The sequence below is a fragment of the Nomascus leucogenys genome, chromosome 22a, assembly GCF_006542625.1.
Source record: "Nomascus leucogenys isolate Asia chromosome 22a, Asia_NLE_v1, whole genome shotgun sequence".
In the NCBI taxonomy this organism is placed as follows: Eukaryota; Metazoa; Chordata; class Mammalia; order Primates; family Hylobatidae; genus Nomascus; species Nomascus leucogenys.
Window position 1 is genome coordinate 33,089 of NC_044402.1, and position 25,393 is coordinate 58,481.

At 40.6% G+C, this 25,393-nt stretch overlaps 1 pseudogene and 1 gene segment (V, D, J or C); both read left to right on the forward strand.

Annotated features, from left to right (window-relative positions):
- The first annotated feature begins 620 nt into the window (after window positions 1-620).
- On the forward strand, window positions 621-4,536 carry LOC100589267 (annotated as a pseudogene). Its single transcript, XR_004027985.1, has 4 exons — window positions 621-723; window positions 826-1,277; window positions 1,708-1,846; window positions 4,317-4,536. The product of XR_004027985.1 is annotated as an uncharacterized LOC100589267 (transcript).
- Window positions 4,537-11,921: 7,385 nt separating this feature from the next.
- On the forward strand, window positions 11,922-12,561 carry LOC100588602. The segment is given in 2 exon segments: window positions 11,922-12,024; window positions 12,128-12,561. Coding segments are annotated over 2 exon segments (480 nt in total).
- Window positions 12,562-25,393: the final 12,832 nt, after the last annotated feature.

A 25,393-nucleotide genomic window follows, 5' to 3' on the forward strand; every position in this document is an offset into this window, starting at 1 on the left:
ATTTGATAGGTTTTCACAACAGTGCATACACCTCACGCCATGTTCTTATTACGGAGAAAGGGTTCTGCAAACCTCACTAGGTGCAACTCCCTGTATGCTGAACTTGGTTCAGGGAGAAGTCAGGTCCAGTGGTAAGAAGCACAGGCCCAGATACCCAGGCTCACTCTGACCAAATGTCAACCCTAGGGGTATTGTACAACCCATCTGTGCTTTTGCTGGCAATTTTTCATCTGTAACATGGAAATAACATTGAAACTATGTACCATGTTTTCCCTGCATGTAAAAAAAGATGATTGGTTCTAACTTCAAATATTTGCATTTTATGTAGACCTATTGTACCTGAATACAACTGTTTTAAAATAGAAATTACAAAATTATAACTTTTATAGGTTTTAAGGTTTTATCACATTACAAATTGACAATAAGAAACCAATTTCCCAATGCTGTCAATATCACAGATCTCCCCCAGGACATTCTCACATGCTCTGAGCCCCACTCTCTCCTCAGGCCTCTCACCCCAGAGCTTGCTATATAGTAGGAGACATGCAAATAGAGCCCTCCCTTTGCTGATGAAAACCAGCCCAGCCCTGACCCTGCAGCTCTGGGAGAGGAGCCCCAGCCCTGGGATTTTCCGGTGTTTTCATTTGGTGATCAGGACTGAACACAGAGGACTCGCCATGGAGCCATGGCTGAGCTGGGTTTTTCTTGTTGTTGTTTTAAAAGGTAATTCATAAAGAAATAGAAAAATTGAGTGTGAGTGGATAAGAGTGAGAGAAACAGTGGATACGTATGGAAGTTTCTGACCAGGGTTTCTTTTGTTTGCAGGTGTCCAGTGTGAGGTGCAGCTGGTGGAGTCTGGGGGAGGCTTGGTCCAGCCTGGGGGTTCCCTGAGACTCTCCTGTGTAGCCTCTGGATTCACCTTTAGCAACTATGCCATGGGCTGGGTCCGCCAGGCTCCAGGGAAGGGGCTGGAGTGGGTCTCAAGTATTAGTGGTAGTGGTAGCACATACTACCCAGACTCTGTCAAGGGCCGATTCACCATCTCCAGAGACAACGCCAAGAACACGCTGTATCTGCAAATGAACAGCCTGAGAGCCGAGGACACGGCTGTGTATTACTGTGCGAAAGACACAGTGAGGGGAAGTCAGTGTGAGCCCAGACACAAACCTCCCTGCAGGAACCCTGGGGGGAAATCAGCTGCAGGGGGCGTTCAGGACCCACTGATCAGAGTCAGCCCCGGAGGCAGGTGCAGATGGAGGCTGATTTCCTGTCAGGATGTGGGACTTCATCTTCTCCTCACGGTTTCCCTAGTGATCCTCTCTAAGTTTAGAATTCTGTGATTACTAATGTCATGTCCACATGTTTTTAAAAATATCATTTTAATATGAGGACTATTCTCACAGGACGCTTACAGAGGTGAAGAGTTCTCAACCATGGTCACCAGGATCAGAGTCCTGAGGAAACTCAGCAGTGGCTGGTGAGTCTTCTCCAATCACAACGAGGACAGAAACCTCAGGGAGATTCCCAGACTAGAACAGTCTTTAGGAAGTTTGATCACAGTCAATACAGAGGCTGGGCCAGGGTCGGTGTCATGTAGAACCTCACAGGTTTCACGTCTCACCCTTCTCCTGACACTAAAGCAAGCTAATCAGAATCAGCACTGATCTGGGGCCCCTTTTAATTCTAACTCATTTTCTTTCTTTGTAGTGTTTGTTCTGTTCTCCCTTTTCATTTGCTTTTCCTGCTTCCTGGATAAGAAACAGATGGTCCCCGTGGTCTACACTCCAGGGCTGAAGGCATTTTCTTGGAGCTCAGGTGGGGCTCAGGCTGTGGCTCCTGCAGCCGAGTGGGAGAGGCTAATGGGACTTCCTTCTCTCCCCATTTTCTCAGGACCCTCCACTGTGTTGTGTGTAGACTCATCTGGGAATGCAGTTGGCCCTTAATAGTGAAGGGGATAAACTTATTTCATCAAAATGGGAAGTGGATGTGGAATTAACCCTTCTTCAGAAGTAGTGTTAAAAAGAGCTTGTGAAATTTATTTAGAATCAAGATGGAGCCACTTGTGTTAAAACCCTAATGAATAACGCTGGGGAAGGGCATGAAGGAGGTTCTAACACACATATTCCTGATAACGAGAACTATCATAAATGGACTATGGACAACCACAATCTTGCACAGAGGCCAACACAACCTTAAAATAATTATTTTTCCGAGTGTATCTGCCCAGCAACTGCCTTTTCAAATGTACACTGATGTCACCCCATTATTGATCCTTGTAGCCCAGGATAATTATCTCAAAAAGGCTTGTGTAGTCCTTATCATTTTTTTTTAATTCTTTATCTTCCTATACCAACCTGAATGCACCCATAACTATTTCAATTGCAATACACATCCTAGAATAAAGATTGTATTTTAGAGTCTCTCTCTGTCTGTTATTCAGGCTTGAAAGCTACAGATGGACACGCCACTTTTCCGTGAGATGTAGAGGATGACAGTTTTTGGAGATGTCTAGGAATATCCAGTGTCCATAAGATCCTCCATCAATAAGTGCAGGCTGGAGGTCCCAGAGAGAGGCGAAGCTGCTGAATCGCCACGGAGTTTCACTTTCTCCAGTTCTGCTCTGATGGAATCAGGCCCACCCGTTTTATCAATGACAATCTACCTAACCCAGAGTCAGATGATGACCGTGTTTTTTTTGTTGTTGTTGTTTGTTTGTTTTGTTTTGAGGTGGAGTCTCACTTCTGTTGCCCAGGCTGGAGTGGAGTGGAGTGGCGTGATCTCAGCTCACTGTAACCTCCTCCTCTTGGTTTCAAGCGATTCTCCTGCCTCAGCTTCCCGAGTATCGGGGATTACAGGAGTGTGCCACCCCCAGCTAATTTTTGTATTTTTAGTAGAGAGGGGGTTTCACTGTGTTGGCCAGGTTGGTCTCAAACCCCTGACCTCAGGTGATCCACCCGCCTCAGGCTCCCAAAGTGCTAGGATTACAGGCGTGAGCCACCACGCCTGGTCTATGACAATTTTTTGTTTGTGTGTTTGTTTGTTTTTTGAGATGAAGTCTCGCTCTGTTGCCCAGGCTGGAGTGCAATGGCACGATCTTGGCTCACTGCAACCTCTGTGTCATGAGTTCAAGTGATTCTCCTGTCTCAGATTCTCGAGTAGCTGGGATTACAGGCATGTGCTACCATGCCCGGCTAATTTTTTTTTTTTAATTTTTCAGAAGCCATGATTTTCACCATGTTGGCCACCATAGAACTTAATTGACTATTATTTGGGAGTAGTTTATTTGTATATACTAAGAATATCTGTCTGAAGTTTAATTTTCTTCTTTTGCCTTTGTCTATTACTGGTAGTACAGTAATTGTAGCCTTTTAGAAATAGTTTAGAAGGTTGGCACCTCAGCAATTATTGAAAAAGTTAGAGAATGTTTGGCGTTACTTCTTTAAATCCCGAGAGTCATTTTTTATCTAACATAAAAGCTATCATGAAGAATATTTACAGTACGCTTGGGAAGCACGCGTATTACACTGCGCTTGGTTGGAATGTTCTGTAGATGTCTATTAGGTCAGTTTGTTCAATAGTGTTAAGTCCACGGGCTTCCTAATAATTTTTTTGTGGATGTTCTATACATTATTGAGGGTGAGGTGTGGAAGTCTCCTCCTTTTTAATTGTTTTCCATTTCTCCCTTCATTTCTCTTAAAATCTGGTTAATGTGGTTATATTTCTATTTTTACAAATATGTAAAATGGAAATAAAATAATATTTACTTAATAATCCTAATGGGAAAAATCACATAATAAGAAATTATATTTTCCCAAGTGCTGCCGTCACCACTAAACTCCTCCAGGAGTCTCACATCTGCGCTGGGCTCTGCTCTCTCCCCAGGCATCCCACCTCAGAGTTTGCTACAGAGGAAGAGAAGAAAATAGGACCCTCCCTCTCCTCATGGAAACCAGCCCAGCCCTGACCCTACAGCTCTGGGACAAGAGCCCCGGTCCAGAATTACCAGGAGTTTTGATTTGATGATCAGCTGTGAACACACGTGGCTCACCATAGAGTTAGGGCTGAGCTGGGTTTTTCTTGCTGCTATTTTAAAAGGCAAATAATGGAGAACTAGAGATATTGAGTGTGAGTGGATGTGAGTGAAAAAACAGTGATTATGTGTGGCAGTTTCTTACCAAAGTGTCCCTATGTTTGTAGGTGTCTAGTGTGGGGTGCAGGTGGTGGAGTCTTGGGGAGAGGCAAGAGGCAGAAAAGTGCGCAGGAGGCCGGGTGAGGCTGTAGACACTGTCAGCCCACTATGCTGATCTCACCACTAGTGCTGGAGAAGGTGGGAGTCTGATGGAGCTTCCTAACAACGCTGTGGTCCAAGCCAAGTCCGTCAAGGCCATTGGTTCTTCCCGGAGCATAGCTGCCCATCAGGAATCCGCTATGTGCACCGTCATTGTTTGGGAGGAGCTCCAGGATGTGTCTCTTTGTCAAAACCTGGGTGATGGTGTCACAGAGCTGTGCCAGGTGCCTGGTCCCGGTGCTACCTGAAGTTGGAGGTATATGAGGTGCGTTCTCAGGGTGGAAACACCTTTTATGGAAATGTACCTAAGAAAACTTGATTTTCCTTGGTTCTCTTAGATGACATGGAGAAGCAAGCAGGCAGCCTGCAAACAATTGTAATTTCCTACTTTACCCCAAGTTCATGGTTTCTTGTAAACTTTGGTTTCTGTCCAAGTACAAAGATATTGATTAGAGTGAGTTTGGTTCTTTCCACACACTAACCCTCACCTCCCCCAGATAGAGCACATTGTCCTCACTCTGAGTCTGAGGGAGGAGCTGTTCCTGTACAACTAAGGGCCTGCAGAGGCCACCACGTGCAGCTTTGCAGAGTCGGATGTTTCCCCATGTGAGGCGACCTCCACTGCCCGTGATTGCTGCTCAGGTCTAATTGTGGATTCAGGAGTGCGACACATTTAGGCTATCACATTGTGAGCCCAGACACACACCTCCCTGCAGGGTCCTGAGAACAGCAGGAGACGCTCGGGACACCAGGGGGCGCTCAGGACACACATCAAGGCAGGTGCAAGGGGAAAAGGTGCTGGAGATGGGGTTTGGCGTCGCCATCATATTTCACCACTGGACACCCTCCACTATGTTTATTCTCATGTACGTGATTCTTTGTATTATTAGGAAATGGCATTTAGGTAAATATATAACAACACGTAGGTGCATCAAGTCGTCCTCTTCATCTTATGTGGACCTTTTCCAGTAAGATTCCAAGTCCCTGTTTTATTTGAGCTCCTCATAAATTATGGTAAATTATGTAGGATCTCTTTTACTTCTTTCTCCCTTTTTCCCTCCTTCTCTCTTACTCACAAGCCCTCTGTTTCTCTTTCTCTCTCTCTCTCACACACACATACACGTACACACACACACACACACACACATAGAGAATTCTATAACTTCAATTTCATGATGTGTTGAAGACAGTTGATTAAACTTCAGTTTCTCCAGTTTAGTTGCTGTTCATATTGCTGTAAGAATAAGAACGTTGTGCTTCTCAGCTGTGTACTTCTCTAAGATGAGTAGCAGCTTTTTAAATAATACCCTGATACTGAAAGCAATCCAAATATCAATCAGCAGCTTAATCAGTAAACAAATTGTGGTAAATTCATTCACTGGAAAAACACCCACTGTTACAATCAGGTCCTGCTGGACACGCTCAACAGCAAGGGTGAATTCACAAGTAAGTATTATGAGTAAAATAAGACAAACAAATATAAGTCCATACGTATTATTCCACTTTTATAAATTCTATAAAATGAAAACTAATGTCACAGAAAGAAAACCCGTAGTTGACTCTGGATGTGGTGTGAGAAGAGAAGGTGGAGGAAGCCGGAGTTATAGGAAAACAAGAGGAAATTTTGAGGGTAGCTGATTTTTTTCTATGTTGAGAAAGGTAATGGTTATGTCACTATTTTCAAATTGTACACATTACGGGATGGCTATTATTTGCTAATTTTACCTCATTAAAATACTACAAATGTAAACACATATACTTTGGTAGAAAATGAGTTAGACAGAGATGAATAAAATATATGAGAAATGAAAAAAGAAAATCACAGAACAAGGGCATTAAAGACTTCACTCAACAAACTGAAGAAATTTTAAATTTCTCAACACCGAATTAAAGATTTAACTAAATATATATGAGAAATCAAAGAATCCAGAATATACACGTGAATAAGGCCTACGACTACCTACATTTTTAGGGAAAAACTAGAACACAACAAAATGATATCATGATTTTGTTACATAACAGGAGTTAATCAACCACACCAGGCATGTCCAGCTCTGTCCTGGAGTTCATTCAGAGAACAGGCGTGTCCTGTGGTTAGGGATCGTGGCACCAAGCTCGCAGCATCAGTTCTAGTTGAAGCAATGCAAAGGCCAAGATATCTCAACTAAAACGTAGTGTGGATGTGACATCTGGGGGTGCCACACCAACCCCACGTAAATATGGAAAGGTTAATTACCTCTTGATGTGTCTGCCAAGATTAGTCCTCGTATCTCAGGAATGTCCAAGATGACTCAATAGATCAAGAAAGGAGACTGGCTCAGGGTTTCTACAGTGGTTTGGTGGTGGAGGCAGAGTGAGGGTTCTCACTCACAGAAAGGAGTTTGTGGGGCTTGAACCTCCCAGTGGCATCAAATGAGGGAGTTCCTGTGATTCCTGACTAGATTATTCATGTTGTGTGAGAAAGAAAAGAGATGATGGAGGAATGAGCCTTAACTTATCAACAGTCATGCTCAAAACAATAGTCTGATGATTTATTCTATGCAGCAACTATAAAAGTCATGAATATGGGTTGAAAACAACCAGGTCTACAAAAAATGAGAAGACTGCTTAAAACAATAAGCAAATAATAATGAAAAGGAGGAGAAAAATGAGGAGAACGAGGTGAAGGCATGGGACAGGGGATTAGACAAGGGTCGTGTTCCAATGTCTTGCGTGGAGACTTTTCACCATCTAAAATCATCTGCTTAGTCTGAATGTCTTAGTTAAGCTGTCTACTCCAGAACATCAGAAGCCCCAGAGGATTCCTGAGGATACTCAGTCTAGTATCTTCTATTTGAGTAGCCTTACAATTGTGAAATATTCTCCTTATTATTATTATAATTAAAGATAGGCTCTCACTCTGTTGCACAGGTTGGAGCGCAGTGGCACAATCATAGCTCACTGTAACCTTGAACTCCTGGCTCACACAATCCTTCTGTCTCAGCTTCCAGAGTAGCTAGGATGAAAGGGGTGCAGCACCACAGCCAGCCGATTTTTAAAGAAACTCTTTCATAGAAATGGGGTCTCCAACAGAGCGAGACTTCATCTCAAAAAAATAAAGAAAAAGAAATAGAAATGGGGTCTCTCTGTGTTTCCCAGGGTGGTCTTGAACTCCTGGTCTCATATGATTCCCCTGGTTTTGCTTCCCAATGCAGTGGAATAATAGGCATGAACCACCACATCTGGTCTGAAGTGATTCCTTGGTTGCAAAATATCAACAGGAGAATTGACTCCCGGAGTTTGTTCTGCAGTGTTTTCATCAGTAGTGCCTGATAAGATTTATTCCAATATGTTTCAACGGCAGATGTTTTTTCCTGATGTTTCTTCTAGTATACATAATTCCATGGCTGAAGATCACAAAACACTGTTAAAACATGACGTAAAAAGGCAACCTTAAACTTTTGGTGATTGGAGTGAGTATAATACAAAAAGTACTTTCAATATTGTGTAACACATGCATGCAACAGGACGGAGGTGAGCAAGGAGGGAAATATTTTTCAATGTATGAATCCTACAGCTTCTGAGTCATAGGGTAGTAACTGATGTGTCCTGAGGGAGGGACCAGAGTGCCATAGTGCTGGTGGGATAACTCTTGGCCAAGAGAGTTTTCATATTTTAGCCGGGCGCAGTGGCTCACACCTGTAATCCCAGCACTTTGGAAGGCCAAGGCGGGTGGATCACGAGGTCAGGAAATCGAGACCATCCTGGCTAATACGGTGAAACCTGTCTCTACTAAAAATACAAAAGAATTAGCCGGATGTGGCGGCGTGCGCCTTAGTCACAGCTACTTGGGAGGCTGAAGCAGGAGAATGTTGTGAACCCGGGAGGCTGAGCTTGCAGTGAGCCAAGATCGCGCCATTGCACTCCAGCCTGGGCAACAGAGCAAGACTCTGTCTCAAAAAAAAAAAGAATTTTCATATTATATTAGAAGTTTTTATTTTTTAATTTAAAGATGTGATTTTTCAACATATCCAGAATATTGTGAGTGGGATTAATTCTGTATGATTTGAAGAATGGCAATGCCTTCTCTGTTTAGATAATATTACATACCAGGTTAAGACTGAGTGTTGTGTGTAATGATGCACCAGAACATTATTCTAGCTTCCATACTAGTGTTCTGTTTTTCTTTTTGTTTGCATTTGGTTTCAAATTTATATGTCAGGTCTCTAGAATGTAGGAATTTGTTGTCTTTCTTGTTGTTCATTTTGATGGGGTTTCCAGAAGATTTAAATAAAGCAAATAAAATATGCTCTGCCTGCAGCATGTTTTACAATTCTGCACTACTGTAGAACATCTGTATTTAATCCTGGTCTTTGGTTAATTGACAAGCTCTAATAAATGTAATAACTTCTGCCTTATGGGCTGAGTTTACGTCAGGTAGAGGACTATATCCCAAATGAAAGTTTGTACTGGTAATATAAATTATTAGTTAATAACCACCACATATATTATTTAGGGGTTACTCATCAAGAATTAATGATAAATCAAGGGTCTCAATGGGAAAAGTATCTAAGGGATATGCAAAATATTTTGCTAATCTAGATAAAATAGATGTGAATACACTCAGTATCCAGCCATGTCTCCTGTCCATCACATCATTAACCACACAGTAACTGACATCACTTAGGGCTTGTTTTAATTATCCAATTAGTTACTGATTTATCTCAAAGCCTCCGGATAATTATGTGCAATTACTTTAGCAGAAAGTGAAGAAAGACAACCCAGGCTGATTAAACAATGAGGAAAATCACAACCTGATGAAACAGGAAGCCTGGAGGTGAGCGGCTCCAGGACTGAATAATTTGATGGCTCATGTGCCCAGGAAGTTTCTTTTCTCAATTTTCCACACTGTTGCATCCAGAAAGTCAGCTTCACCACCCCCCACTCCAGTGACTCCCATCATGCAGTGACATGGTGACAACATTCCCAAGGGCCACACACATATATTATATATTGGCTGGAAAAGGGGCAGAGACAGATCTGTAATTCTCGTCTGAAGGACAAGGAACACCTCAACAGACCATCTCCCCTGCCCCCGTGACTAGAACTGCACCACGTGCCCACATGGACACTCATCCCTGATGGCGATAATAAGACTCCATTGATGAGGCCGACCATTTTATCACATAAATTAGTAAAGACTGATATAAAGGTTTCAAAAACTAATTGAAGTCTGTTCTTCTATGTCCATCAGAGACCACAGATCCTCCAGTGATACCTTCTTTGTCTTTTCTGCTTGACTTTGTCTCTTCACCTTGTTTCATCCTCCAGAGAATCTCTTTCAGCTCCCTCAGGTGCATTCAAATGTTTTATTTAACTGACAACTTCTAAATTGATGAAAGACATTAGACTAAAGGGTCCATATTCCTAGGTCCATGTTCCTTGGTCCGTATTCCTAGGAAGGCACTGTGACCCTGGGTCTGCATGTGACCTTGCCAGTGTTCCTGACCCTCCTCCAGAGGAGATGCTGGTCTGTGTGTTCTTGCCCCTTCCCCTGGGGTAGAGTCCTCCTGTTTTCTCCAGGTGTTCCCTCCCCCTGCTCCAGTGTTCTCCATCGGCATCACCACCTTCCAGTTCTGCTGCCCTGCCCTGCAGACTAAAGCTCTGATTCCATAAGAAAAAGAGGGGAGCTGCTTCTCAATAGACCTTTGGTGGGGACCTCTGTTCCCATCTCAATTCCTGAGGGGTTGAACAAGTGACACTAGGATTCTGGTTTCAGTGGCTTTCCTTTGAAGAGTATATTCTTAGTTCTGTGTGGAAATAAGGGAATTGGGTCTGAATATACATTTCAGAATTGTGGGCTCTTCTTTTCTCCCAGACAGACACTTGGAGAAAGGAATATTTTTGTGACTGTCCCCTTTCTTGGGAAAAGGGTTCCAAGAGGATAGGTTAGCTTTTCAGTACGTGGTCCCTTAAAATTTCACACTACAAAACACCACACTCTATTTCAAGCAATCCAATATGTATTTTTATTTTTTTCTTGGAATAGCCTATATTTCATATTCCAGACTCTGCCTTAGGTAATTTCATACCCTGGCTTTATTCCTCTCTACAAGAAATTGCTTATTCCTAAACTTCAGATTTATTATTTGTTTTGAAACTGTAATTATCAGAAGTATTAAAGAAAATTTGCAAAATTCCACCTTCCATGTTTATGTTATTGTTGATGCAGTTTTTAAAAATATGAAAAATATATTCATTTTGTAAGTACATTTCCAAGCTTAGTAGCAGATCTTTAAGACCCAGAATAATAAAAAATTCAAATATTGTTCAGCTGCTTAATAAAAAACAAATTATGGTAAATTTTGTTTGCTAGAATACTACTCAGAATTTATAATAAGTAAATGTCTGATATACACAACTAAAAGGTAAAATATCTAATTATTTATGATAACTAAAATAAGCCTAACAAGAATATATGCTATGTTAGTTCATTTTTATTTTTTTTTTTTTTTTTTTTTTTTTTTTTTGAGACGGAGTCTCGCTGTGTCGCCCAGGCTGGAGTGCAGTGGCGCAATCTCGGCTCACTGCAAGCTGCGCTCCGGTTCACGCCATTCTCCTGCCTCAGCCTCTCGAGTAGCTGGGACTACAGGTGCCCCACCCCGGCTAATTTTTGTATTTTAGTAGAGACGGGGTTTCAGCGTGGTCTCGATCTCCTGACCTCGTGATCCGCCCGCCTCGGCCTCCCAAAGTGCTGGGATTACAAGCGTGAGCCACCGCGCCCAGCCTGTTAGTTCATTTTTATAAATTCTGATAAATTAAAATGAATCTGCAGCAATATAAAGATTAATAGTTGCCAGGGAAATGGTAGAAGGAAGAAAAGGAAAAGGAGGAAGAATATAGAAGAACAAAAGGAAACGCTGAGAATTCTCTTGTCCACCTTCATGAGGATCACAGTTACATCATGTTTATTAACTGTACACTTTAAATATGTGAAAGTTTATTATCTGGTAACTAAAACTTATAAATTTTATTACAAGCAACAAATGGAAACTTAGACAAGGAAGGAGTGACAGAAAGATAGAAAAATGTATATTAAATTTCAGAAATACTTAAGAACTTATCTGCCTGAACCCTAGTTCTCACCATATTTTTGGTGAATGCTAGAATGCAGCAAAATCACACATGTTCTCAACACAGGAAATGGGTTCCACAAACCACACTAGGCACCCCCAGCTCTGTCCTGGGGTTGGTTCAGGGAGTAATTGCAGACAGTGATGAGGACCACAGGCCCAGGTACCAGGGCTTACCCATCCCAGACATGAGCTCTTAGACACATACTTACATCTGTACATGGAGAAACCATTGGCTCTGACAAAACATAATTTACACAGGTATGTAAAAATAAAATAAGGTAATCTTTTCAAAGTGTTTATCACAGCATAATTTTATAATAAGACAGCATGTTTTCCAAGTACCATCATTGTCACCAAACTCCTGCAAGGCACAGTCATCTTATCTGGGTACTGTCTTCTCCTCAGGCGTCCCAACCCAGAGCTTGCTATATGGTGGGGGACATGCAAATAGGGTCCTCCCTCTGCTGATGAAAACCAGCCCAGCCTTGACCCTGCAGCTCTTGGAGAGGAGCCCCAGCCCTGGGATTCCCAAGAGTTTCCACTTGGTGATCAGCACTGAACACAGAAGACCAACCATGGAGTTGGGGCTGAGCTGGGTTTTCCTTGTTGCTATTTTAAAAGGTAATTCATGGTGAACTAGAGACACTGAGTGTGAGGGGACATGAGTGAGAGAAACAGTGGATTTGTGTGGCAGTTTCTGACCAGAGTGTCTCTGTGTTTGCAGGTGTCCAGTGTGAGGTGCAGCTGGTGGAGTCTGGGGGAGGCTTGGTCCAGCCTGGGGGGTCTCTGAGACTCTCCTGTGCAGCCTCTGGATTCACCTTCAGTAACAACTACATGCACTGGGTCCGCCAGGCTCCAGGGAAGGGGCTGGAGTGGGTAGGTTTAATTAGAAACAAAGCTGATGGTGGGACAACAGACTACGCTGCATCTGTGAAAGGCAGATTCACCATCTCAAGAGATGATTCCAAAAGCATCGCCTATCTGCAAATGAACAGCCTGAAAACCGAGGACACGGCCGTGTATTACTGTACCAGAGAGATACAGCAGATTATTACTGTACCAGTGAGAGACACAGTGAGGGGAGGTCAGTGTGAGCCCAGACACAAACCTCCCTGCAGAGGCGCGCGGGGCCACCAGGGGGCGCTCGGGACCCACTGAGGACGGGCAGGTCCCGGGAGCAGGTGCAGGGGGAGGTTTCCTTTCTCCTCAGCTGGAGAAGTCAGGTTTGTGTTTGCCGGACTCTGGAGCATTCTAGGCTGTGACAGTTTATTACTGTGTTTATTCTTCATTTATTATCATTAGTATTTAAATTTTAGTAATTTTTAAATTATATATATGTATATTTAAGTATACACTTTCATGAAATAAACATTCCTAATTATTTGCACCGATACTTCCAGAGTTTTATTAACATGTGTTGACATCAGCAGCTACATAGCTATAGGGACATAAATTTATAACTATAGAAAGATGTACAGGTCAGGCGCGGTGGCTCACGCATGTAATCCCAGCAACTCGGAAGGCCTAGGTGGGGGGATCACTTGAGGCTGGGAGTTCGAGTCCAGCCTGGGCAACATAGTGAAACTCCGTCTCTACTAAAAATACAAAAATTAGCCGGGTGTGTTGGCACACGCCTTTTATCCCAGGTACTTGGTAGGCTGAAGCAGGAGAATCACTTGAACCCGGAAGGCAGAGATTGCAGTGAGCTAAGATGGCACCACTGCCCTCCAACCTGAGTGACAGAGCAAGATTTGATCTCAAAAAAAAAAACAAAGACAAAGAAAAATGAATACACAGACCTATGCATATGTGTGTAGGAATTCATAATAAACATTACAATAAAATAATTCTAAAAATATGTCCTAAAAATAAAACTTAATGATGAGCTAAATGTAAATTATCGGAGTATTTCATAATTGGTTTTGGTTATTTTTAATTGTTTACATCAGTTGATTTATATTTGTTCATTTAACTACTGTTAAATAATGGTCATTTCAAATGTGGTTGTCACAATAAATAAGAATTTGAGATGATGAATGATAATTATCTTAATCATTTCTTAATTATTCTTACCTTGTAAATATAAACAACCATAATTTGTGAATTTACAATAATTTTTTTATTTTAGTTTTTAAAATTTATCCCAGATCATTATCTTTTTCTTCAGCTCCAGATCTCACTGGATCATCTCGAGGGCCCATCTGCAACCCTGTCTACTGAAGGCTTCTGTGAGTGGCTGTGGGACAGGCAGAAGCAGGTGCCCCGTGTGAGTCCACATGACCTGGAGCCTCCCTCTCCTTGGATTAGGCCGTCTCCTCGGGATCACAGGGCTCTTCATTATCCTCACCCCGCTGCTGTACCCAACAAGCAACATCACACTTCAGTTCATCACGCTTTGCTTCAATTTTCTAAAACATCATAAAGGTGATAATTTTAACAGTAAATGTATCACAAACAAATACGATAAGCCCTTTTCCATGAAATAGAGTTTCTCATCAGGACTTTATATGTGTTATGTATTTTTAATTTCTGTATAGATGAGATACTAATATCTCCATATTGGAGATGATTCCATTAAGTCATCTCTTAAAATTAATTTTTCCTAGTACTCCAAATAAAACCATGATTTAATTATAAATTTAATTAAGAGCTGGGCCAACATTGAGAATATGTTAACATTTATAACATGAGCTTGTAAATATTGTTATTTTCCTGTCGGCTGTCCCCAATTATAATTTTACACAAAATATTAGTAATTTATCCTGATAAAACAGGTTAGAATATTATATCAATAGTTTATTAACTTTGTATAACTAATAGTATAAAATCTCCCACATATTTTGGCCATGTTTTACTTATCTGTGACATGTGTTTATTAATTTTTCTTTTTAAGATGTCACCTTCTTCTTTCTTTTTTCTGGGCTTTTTAGTCTAGTAGATATAGCTAAATACATTTAAATAATTATGTAATAATCACATTTACATTTTCTATTTGAATTTTCATATACATGTTATTAAGATTTTAATTTCAATATAAAATATTTTCCTACAATTGTCAATTTTCTAGTTTTATGAGATAAAATTAACATATACAAAAATCCATAGATCTTCGATGTACAGTTGAGGGTTTCTGGCAAATGTGCACACATTTATCTCCAGCACCTAAATTAGGGTGAGGAGCAGGTCCATCTCCACAACAAGTGTCCTCTGATGCTTCCAGTCAGCTCTTATGTAAGGATTTTTTTTTAATTTTCAACTTTCAATTTAGATACAGAGGGGACATGTGTGGACTTGTCACATGGGATTATTGAGTGATGCTGAGGTTTGGAATCCAGATTCCATCACCCCCTCCCTCCACTCTCTAGCAGTCCACAGTGTCTATCATTCTCGTATTTATGTGCATGAGTGCTCAATGCTGAGCTCCCACATAGGAGAATATGTGGTATGTGGTTTTTCTGTCCCTGCATTTATTTGCTTATGATGAAGACCCCCAGCTCCATTAATTTTGCTGAAAAGGACATGATTTCATTCATTTTCATGGCTGTGTAGTATTATATAGTGTAGATGTACCACATTTTCTATATTCAGTCTACGAATGATGTGCATCTGGGTTGATCTGTCTTGCCACTGTGTATAGCACAGCAATGAACATACATGTGCATGTGTCGCTCTGGTAGAATTATTTGCTTACTTTCTAGTGTATACACAGCAGTGGAATTGCTGGGTAAAATGATATCTCTGTTTTAAGTTCTTTGAGAAATCTCCAGTCTGCTTTCCAAAGTGGCAAAGCTAATTTGTATTCCCATCAACACTGTATAAGTGTTCTCTTTTCTCCACAGTCCCACCAGCTTCCATTGTTTTTTGACTTTTTAGTGATAGCCATTCTGAGCGGTGTGTGGCTGCACACCTACAATCATCTCATCTTTGATAAGGCTGATGAAAACAAGCAATGAGGAAGGGACTTCCTGTTCAATAAATGGTGCTGGGAAAACCAGCTAGGCATATGAGGAAGACTGAAGCTGGACGTGTACTTTCAACATATATAAAATTAACTCGAAATTGATCAAAGTGTTAAATGCAAGACCTCAAACCATAACATTCCTTGAAGACAGCCTTGGAAATACTCTTATCGATACCAGCTTTGACAAAAAGTTTTTGGCTGAGTATCCAAAACCTATTGCAACAAAAACAAAAATAGACAAGTGGGACCTAATTAACTAAGGAGTTTCTGCACAGTAAGACAAACAAAAAACAAGCAAGCAAAACGATCAGCAGTGTAAGCAGACCACCTACAGAATGTGAGAAGATATTCACAAACGTTGCATCCCATAAAGCCCTAATATCCAGAATCTACAGGGAACTCAAACAAATCAAAAAGAAAAACAAATAACCCCTTTAAATATGGGCTGATATGGTTTGGCTGTGTCCCCACCTAAATTTCAACTTGAATTGTATCTCCCAGAATTCCCATGTGTTGTGAGAGGGACCCACGGGGAGGTAATTGAATCATGGGGGCTGGTCTTTTCCATGCTATTCTCGTGAAAGTGAATAATTCTCACCAGATCTGATGGGTTTATCAAGGGTTTCCGCTTTTGCTTCTTCCTCATTTTCTCTTGGCACCCAGCAGGTAAGGAGTGCCTTTTACCTCCCACGATGTTTCTTAGGCCTCCCAAGCCATGTGGAACTGTAAGTCCAATTAAACCTCTTTTTCTTCCCAGTTTTGAGTGTGTCTCTATCAGCAGTTTGAAAACGGACTAATACATAGGCAAATGACACAGACACTTCTCAAAAGAATACATACGAGTGCCCAGCAAATATATTGTAAAAATGTTTAACATCAGTAATCATCAGAGAAATGCAAATAGAAAAATGTTCTGATTTCTGTCACTATAGGTCCCTTTTTCTTGTTTTGAACTTCATATACATGAAATAAAATATTATAGATCAGTTTTGTAAGGGGCAACTTTTACTCTCTGTGAGGTTCATTCATGTGATAGCATCTATCAAGGTTTTGTCATCATATGTATAAATATGTATGTACTCATACACATGTAGATATTTCGTATTTGAATCAGTCCATTGCATTAATAAATGACAGATTATTAAATAAATAAATCAGTTCATTAAGTGAATAAGTGACAATATGTATACCTATTTTCCTGTTGATGAGATTTAAATTTGTTTCCAATATAAACATCATAAACAACACTATTATAAATATCTTTGTACAAGTTCTTCTGTTTATATTCACATATTTTTATGGATAAAATATGTAGAAATATAAGTATGCATTATGGCTTCTCAGCTTTATGGAGCTATTGCTGACAAATAAAATTGTATGTATTTAAGGTACACCAGTTGACGTATTGATATTCTTGGGGAAATGCTCATAATTATCAAGGTAATTGGCATGCCTATACGCTCAGAGAGTTATCATTTTATGCCTTTAATTTATTGTGTGTGATAAAAACACCTAATATCTACTCTTCCTGCAAAAGATACTTTTATAATACAATATTCATTAGTATAGTCACATTGTTATATGATTGCTCTCCAGAACTATTTCAACCTGTGTTTTAGTCCATTCTTACCCTAATGTAAGGAACTGCCTAAGACTGGGAAATTTATGAAGAAAAGTGGTTTAGTTGACTCGCAGTTCTGCCGGCTTAACAGGAAGCATTAATGGGAGGCATCAGGAAACTTACAGACATCATGGAAAGTGAAGGGGAAGCAAGGACCTTCTTCACATGCTGGCAGGAGAGAGAGAAAGAGCAAGGCAAGATGAGCCACACTTTTAAACCATGAGATCTTGTGAGAATCACAAAGCGGAAGGTCGCCCCCATTATTCAATCACTCCCCATAAGACCCCTCCTACAACACTTGGGGATTAAAATTTAGTACGAGATTCGGGTGAAACTGCAGAGACAAACCATATCATTCCACTCCTGGTCCATGACAAATCTCATGTCCTTCTCACATTGCAAAATATAATTACCCCTTCTCAACAGTCTCCCACTCTTAACTCATTTCAGCATTATCACAAAAATCTATTGTCTAAAGTCTCCTCTGAGACAAGGTCAGTTTCTTCCCCCATAAACCTGTAAAATCAAAAACAAGTTAGTTACTTCCAAGATACAATGAGGGTGCATGTACTGGGTAAATGCTCCCATTCCAAATGGGAGAAATTGGCCACAGAAAAGGGGTTACAGGTCCCATGAAAGTCCAAACACCAACAGGGCAGTCATTAAACATTAAAGCTCCAATGTAATTTTTCTTTTACCCTATGACACATCCAGGACACACTGATGTAAGAGGTGGGTTCCCAAGGCCTTGGGAAGCTCCACCCTTGTGTCTCTATAGGGTAGAGTCCCCATAGCTGCTTTCATAGGCTGACATTGAGTTCCTATGGCTTTTCCAGGCACATTGCGCAAGCATTTGGTGGATCTACCATTCTGGGGTCTAGAGGATGGTGGCCCTCTTCTCATAGATCCACTAGGTAGTGCCCCAACAGAGACTTTGTGTGGGTGATCCAACATCACATTTTCCTTCTACACTGGCCTAGCAGAGGTACTCTATTAGGGCTCAGCCCCTGCATCAGACTTCTGCCTGAATATCCAGGCATTTTCATACATCATCTGAAATCTAGGAGGAGGTTCCCAAACTTCAACTCTTGCGTTATGTGCACCAGCAGTCTCAACACCACGTGGAAGCAAGCAAACCTTAGGGCTTGCACCCTCTGAAGCAATGGTCTGAGCTGTCCCTTGGTCCCTTTTAGCTATGGCTGGCTTGAGAGAGACAGGGATGTAAGGTGCCATGTCCCGAGGCATCACAGAGCAGTCGGGTCCTGAGCTTGGACCATGAAACTATTTTTCTCTCCTGGGCTTCTGGGCCTGTGATGGGAGGGGCTGCAGCAAAGATCTCTGAAATGCCCTGGAGACATTTTTTTCCCATTGGGCTCCTCATTACTTATGCAAATTTCTGCATCCAGCTTGAATTTCTCCCCAGGACATGGGTTCTTCTTGTCTACCAGATGGTCAGGCTGCAATTTTTTTTCAAACTTTTATGCTCTGCTTCCCTTTTAAATATAAGTTCCAATTTCAGACCATCTTTTCGTGAATACATATGACTTATGTTTTCAGAAACAGCCAGATCAAATGGTGAATGCTTTGCTGGTTAGAAATTTCTTCTGCCAGATACTATAAATCTTCTCTCCCTAGTTCAACATTGCACAGATCTCTAGGGCAGGGGCAAAATGCCACTAGTCTTTTTGCTAAAGCATAGCAAGTGTGACCTTTACTCCAGTTCACAAGAAGATCTTCATCTTCATCTTCATCTTCATGAAGTCCACCTCAGCCTGGACTTTATTGTCCATATCACCATCAGCATTTTGGTCAAAACCATTCAACGAGCCTCTAGGAAGTTTCAAACTTTTCCACATCTTCCTGTCTTCTTGTGAGCCCTTCAAGCTTGTCCATTACCCAATTACAAAGTCACTTCCACATTTTCGGGTATCGTAATAGCAGTGTCCTACTCCTGGTGTAAATTTACTGTATTAGTCATTTTTCCACTGCTATAAAGAACTACCTGAGACTGGGTAATTTATGAAGAGAAGAAGTTTAGTTGGCTCACAGTTCTGCAGGCTAAACAGGAAGCATTCCTGGGAGGCACTCTGAAACACAATGATAGCGGAAGTGGAAGGAGAAGCAAGAACCTTCTTCTCATGATGGCAGAGAGAGACAGCAAGTGAGTGGGGAGATGCCACACTTTTAAACCAACAGATCTCTTGAGAACTTTATTAGGAGAACAGCAAAGAGGAAGGCCACCCCATGATCCAATCACTTTATATTAGGCCCTTTCTTCAACGTGTAGGAATTACAATTTGGCATGAGATTTGAGTGGGAACACAGAGAGAAACCATATCAACCTGCACAGCTGAAAGTTTTTACCTTTTGATCAACATCACCCTATATTTTCCTCCTCCCAGCCCCTGCAAACTACTCTTCTACTCTGCTTTTAAGAGCTGGAATATTTTAGATTCTACATATAAATGAGATGACACAGCATTTGTCTTTCTGTGTCTGGCTTATTTCACTTAGCATAATGTTCTCTCTGGTGTTGAAAATGTAAGAGTTTCCTTCTTTCAAAGGCTGAATAATATTCAATTTTATGTATGTATATGCCACATTTTATCTTTTCATTCATAGATGGACATTGACTTATTTTCCATATCTAGGTTATTATGAATAATCTCACAATGAACATATAGTTGACACACTCACTTTATTTTCTCTAGATGTATGCTCAGAAGTGGGTATACTCTATGTTCAATTCATTGAGTAATCTTAATGTCGTTTATCATAATGGCTGTACTAATTTGCATTTTGTTCCAAACCATACCTGTATACATTTATGCCACATATTCAGGTGTTTGTGTAAGTCTTGAATCCATTTTTAGTTGATTTCTGTGTATTTTGTTTTGTATTTTTGTTTGTTTGTTTCTTTGAGATGGAGTCTCATTCTGTCGCCCAGGCCAGAGTGCAGTGGCATGATCTCGGCGCACTGCAACCTCCGCCTCCCGGGTTCAAGTGATTCTTCTGCCTCAGGCTCCCGAGTAGCTGGGACTACAGGTGTGCATCAGCACGCCCGGCTAATTTTTGCATTTTCAGTAGAGACAGGGTTTCACCATGTTGACCAGGCTGGTCTCAAACTCCTGAACTCGTGATCTGCCCGCCTCAGCCTCCCAAAGTGCTGAGATTACAGGTGTGAGCCATCGCACCTGACTGGTCCATTTATTTTCTTCTGCATCTGAATTCCCAGTTTTCACACCACGTGTTGAAGAGACTGTCCTTTGTCTATTATTGTGTGTTGGTGGAAACTTGTCAAAGATCAGTTTATTGGGAAGAAATGGGTTGATGACCAGGTTGTCTATAATGTTCCATTGGAGTATATGTCTGTTTAAATGTCAGAATTATACTGTTTTGATTTATACAGATTTGACTTTGAAATTATAGAATATGATATATTCAGCTTTGTTATATTTTCCTCAGAATTATTTTGGCTATTTGAAGGCTTTTGCATTTTTATATAAATTGGAACATTTTAAAATATTTTTGTAAAAACATGCCATGGAGATGGTTTCTTTATTTTATTGTCACATAATAGACATACCTATTTTATGGGAACATGTAATATATTGATACATTTACAAATGTGTAAAGATCAGATCAGGATTGGTACAGCTATCATGTTAAACATGTATATTTTCTTTATGCTAAGCACATTGGAATGACTCTCTTCTAGATATTTTAACGTGTACATTAGATTATTGTTAACTATAGTCACCTTACCAATCTATCAGATATTTAGGTTTTATTTCTCCTATATAACTATGTATCTGAATTCAGTAATCAACCTCTCTTTATCCCATTCTCTCTTGTATCCACCCAGGCTTCTGGTAACCAACAATCTACTCTCTGTCTTCAGGAAATCCAATTTTTCAGTTTTGACATAAAAGTAAGAAGATGCAATATTTGTCTTTCTTTGTTTGACTTAGTTAACTTAACATAATGGCTTCCAGTTCCATTCATATTGTTGCAAATGACAAGATATCATCTTTTATGGCTGAATAATATTCTATTGCATACATAGATTACATTTTCTCTATCCATTTGTCCACCTGCAGACACTGAGGTGCTTTCATATCTGGGCTATTGTGAAGAGTGCTGCAAAGAACATGGAGTGCACATGCCTTTATGAGACCGTGATTTTATCTTCTTTAGAATGTACCCAGAAGAGGATTTGCTGAGTCATCAGGTATTTCTATTTTTAATTTATCTTGAGTCTTCATACTACTTTGTACAATAGTGGAAATACAATAGGAATAACCACTATAAAAGGTATGATCCAAAAACAAATACAGTTTGATCATGATTCTCATTGGGAGTCTCTGATGAATCTGGTGGAAATGCAAGAAGTTTTCTAACCTTGTTAACAAAATTATGAGTTTGCACCTTTTTCTTTTTGAGGCTGGTAAATGGCATGATTCAAGATGCATACTGTTAGTAGGTTTCAGAATGATACAGCAAATATCATAATGAGAAGGCAAGAGAGACAAAGTGAGAGAGCGAGAGAGAGAGAGAGACAAGCCAACAAAGAGAAAAAATAAATTTCACAAAGGGAGAAAGTGCTGGTTATCAGTGTTGGGTTTTGTTCATAGACACATCTGTACTGAGCGAGAAACTATGAAGTCAAGGGAGGAGTCCAGAACTTGTTCAAGTGAAGCATCAGCTTATTTCTCCAAGACACCTGTTGCCACCCCATCATAAGGGTGATGAATTTTTGAATGCTTATGAAATATGAGTTCCCAGTAAGTAATCATGTTTCCATGAAATTCAGTTAAAATGCCAGATCACTTATGCACAAATACACAAAGTTTGCCTTTGCATTTATGGCTATCTAGAGAAAAAGTGCATTAAGACATCAGCAGGTTACAGAAATCTGTTTAAGTTTGGCATCCCATGGGAGAGTGCCTCTTAGTGAAGGTTGGTCTATTAATTAAGTAGGTAAAAATTCTCTCTATGGGAGTAACTTCCAACTGTGTGGAATTTTTAATTCCTTATTGAGTTGTAAAAAGAAATCCAAGGGACTGACTCCATGGAGTTTTACTGCTGTGTTAATAAAAATAAGATTTTTCCAGTGTTTCAAGGAAAGTTTTTCTCTAAAACTTTTTGCAATCTATAAATTGTCCAGGGCAAAATTGTAAGACGCTGTTGTTATAAAGACATACTGGAATGGCACCTTTAGTCTGTTGGTGATAGGAGTGAGCATAATGCATGAATCTCTTTGAGGGTTCCGCCTCATCCAAATACAGTACGGCAAAGGCTAGTATTGGAGGTACAATCTCTAAATGTATTTTTTCCAGCTACCAAATCACAGGACAATGACAGATACATCCTTGAGGCAGAGGACCGTAATGCCACAGTGCTAGTAGGAGTACATTTGTTCAAGGGAGTTCAAAGGTTTCTTAACATTGTGATAATTTTAATGTAAGAATACCATTCTTTTAAACTTATGTGGAAGATTGTGGGACGTTATAACAGTGTTGTACTTTAGTATCAGCTCTGCCTCACAGAATCATTTTATAATAGTTCCTTTCATGGGTGTGCTTCACTCAGTTCATGCAAAACCTGGCAGGTCACAGGCCAAAAACACAAAATACAGAAGTTTTTAATTAACTAAAAGGGCTATAGCCTTTAGTCAAGGAATTATTTCAAGACACCGAGAACACAGATAGATGGTAAATAAAAGACATTCATATCCCCTTAAGGGTGGAAATTGAGGAAAGTTTATCTAAATGTGTCCAAAGGGCCCTGTGGCTTGGTTTCTGTTTAGGTTCCAATGATAGGATTCTCACAGGATTTTGTGGCTAGCTCGTCACTCCTCATCAAGAATTAACCTCTGCTGTTTCCTCAAAGTGTCTATTAATCTGATAACCAATTTGTCTATAAATTGTAGAGTTGAAATGCAGCAAATATTCATTTGAAATAATCTGGCACAAATTATCTAAGCAAAGTTGATAATGATGTTTTTTCATTCATTTGTATTTAAGATCGGCAGCTAAGCATTGATATTTTTGATAATACCCGTGGCTCTCTCAGCAGTTTTATCGTCTGAGAATATGATCTGCTGTGGCAGTTTTCCTAGCTTAAATGTTATCTCTTTTTGCACTGACTTTCACCTTTATATTTGCCAGGAATCTGGGATAAAGGAGTGCTTCTAAGAACTCCCTACCTTGCCCGTTTTGGGGAGTGTTCCAGAATATGTGAGATGCTCTTTTGTTCACAAAGCATCCCAAAGCCATGCGCTGCCCTAAAACATGTTTATTTCCTAGTTTGACAAATTGGAATTTCTAATAAATACAATCAATTCTGCCATCTGGGCTGATTTCACATCAGATAGAGGACTGTGTTCTAAAGGAAAGCTTACTTTAGTAACGGCAATTTTAGTCATTAACCTAGAGTCTTATTATTGAAGTATGAGTCATAACAAATAATAATAGGTTGAGGTTCTCAGTGGCAGTGTCTAAACCTCTTGGGTGTACAGGGTCTTCCATATTAACATGAAGCATTTACGAGCACAGTCATAGTTTCCAGCCATGCTTCTCCCTGTCTCCCTATCACCACAAACTAACTAAGACCTCACCTGGAACTTGGGTTAATTTCCAAATAAGTTATTTTTTAATCTCTATGCCTCTAGATTATTGTGTGAGGCTATTCCAGTAGAAAGTTAAAAATAACATTTTTACTGACTAAGCAATACAGAAAATCAATGATAAAACGCAAAGTCTAGACGTGAGAGGCTCCAGGCCTGGATAACACAACAGTTCATGTATGCAGGTAGTTTCTTCACCCAGTTCTACACTGACACACCCAGCATGTCAGCTCCATGCACCATTTGACTCCTATTATGTAGAGACATGGCAATGATGTCCTCCAGGATCACACACAGATACAAAAATTGGTGGGAATAGGGGAGGAGATGATTCTGCAATTCTCTGAAGGACCAAGAAAGCCTAAACAGACCATCTCCCCGGTCTCCATGACTGCACCACGTGCCCTCATGCACACTCATCCCTGATAGGATAAGAGGACTCCATCGATGAGGCTGAGCATTTTATGATATCAATTACGAGGGACTGACATTGAGGTTCCAATAACAAATTTTTATAATCTAAATTTAATTACCCTCAAATTGTTACCACTTTCTTCAGTGAAAAAATGCTTGCCTTGATTGAATTTTAGGAAGATTCCCAGTGCCCACAACTGAGCTTCCAAGAGAGTGTTGAGAACAGAAACTGAATGGGGGCAGAGAAACCCAACTTTACTGTATTCACCACTAAACTCAGGTGGACTCAGCACTGCCTTTGATCACTGCTGCTTCTCTGCAGAGTTCAGGTTTCCACTCCTCACAGTTCCATCACAGACTCTCCCTCGCCTCCAGTGTTTGGCCTCCACTTGCTGTAAGGTCACCCTCTGTTCTTAGGTTTTTCTCTGAATGATTTTAGGAGGGTGGTAATGAGCCATTAAGTGGAAATTTTATATCATCTCAACATGAATCCTATAAGTGGTCATGAATTATTCTCCTGGTTATGGCAATAGCATTTTTTGGCATGTTCATTACTAGTAATATTCGAAGCCATTTCATTTAAATATTTGATGCTTCATTTTTTATTGCTATGACACTTTTTCTTCTATTGAGTCTTCCCACTAGCATTATAACATGACCTAGTATCCCGGCTCTGTTGTCATCAATAATAACCACACATGTCAAAAGTTATGCATTCTTTTCATAGCAGACATAATTTTCTCTTTTCTGGGGATGAACACACACTGCTGAGCGACTCCACTCACAAGAACATACGTGCAATTATGACATTTTCATTTACTTGACTAATACGTTATATCATCCTCTCTTCAAATTCTTTACCCTCCCCCCAGAAGGCCTGGACAAACTCTTCTGCATCTGTTCAAACCATAAACTCAGAAACCAAACCACATGGTGAGTAAAGCTCACCTGGTTCTGAATATTCTGTCCATCTCTTTCCCTCCAGTGTCCCACAGCCCCTCAGCACACCTGTCCATGTTCTATCAAGAAAGTTTGGCTCCTGCACAGTAAAGGACACAACTGAGTGAGGAGAGAAACTGCAGATGATAGACAATATTTGAAAACTATTGGCCGGGTGAGATGGCTCATGCCTGTAATCCCGGCACTTTGAGAGGCTGAGGCGGGCGGATCACGAGGTCAGGAGATCGAAACCATCCTGGCTAATGCGGTGAAACCTCGTCTCTATTAAAAACACAAAAAAAATTAGCCGGGCGTGGTGGCGGGCGCCTGAAGTCCCAGCTACTCGGGAGGCTGAGGCAGGAGAATGGCGTGAACCCGGGAGGCGGAGTTTGCAGTGAGCCGAGATGGCACCACTACACTCCAGCCT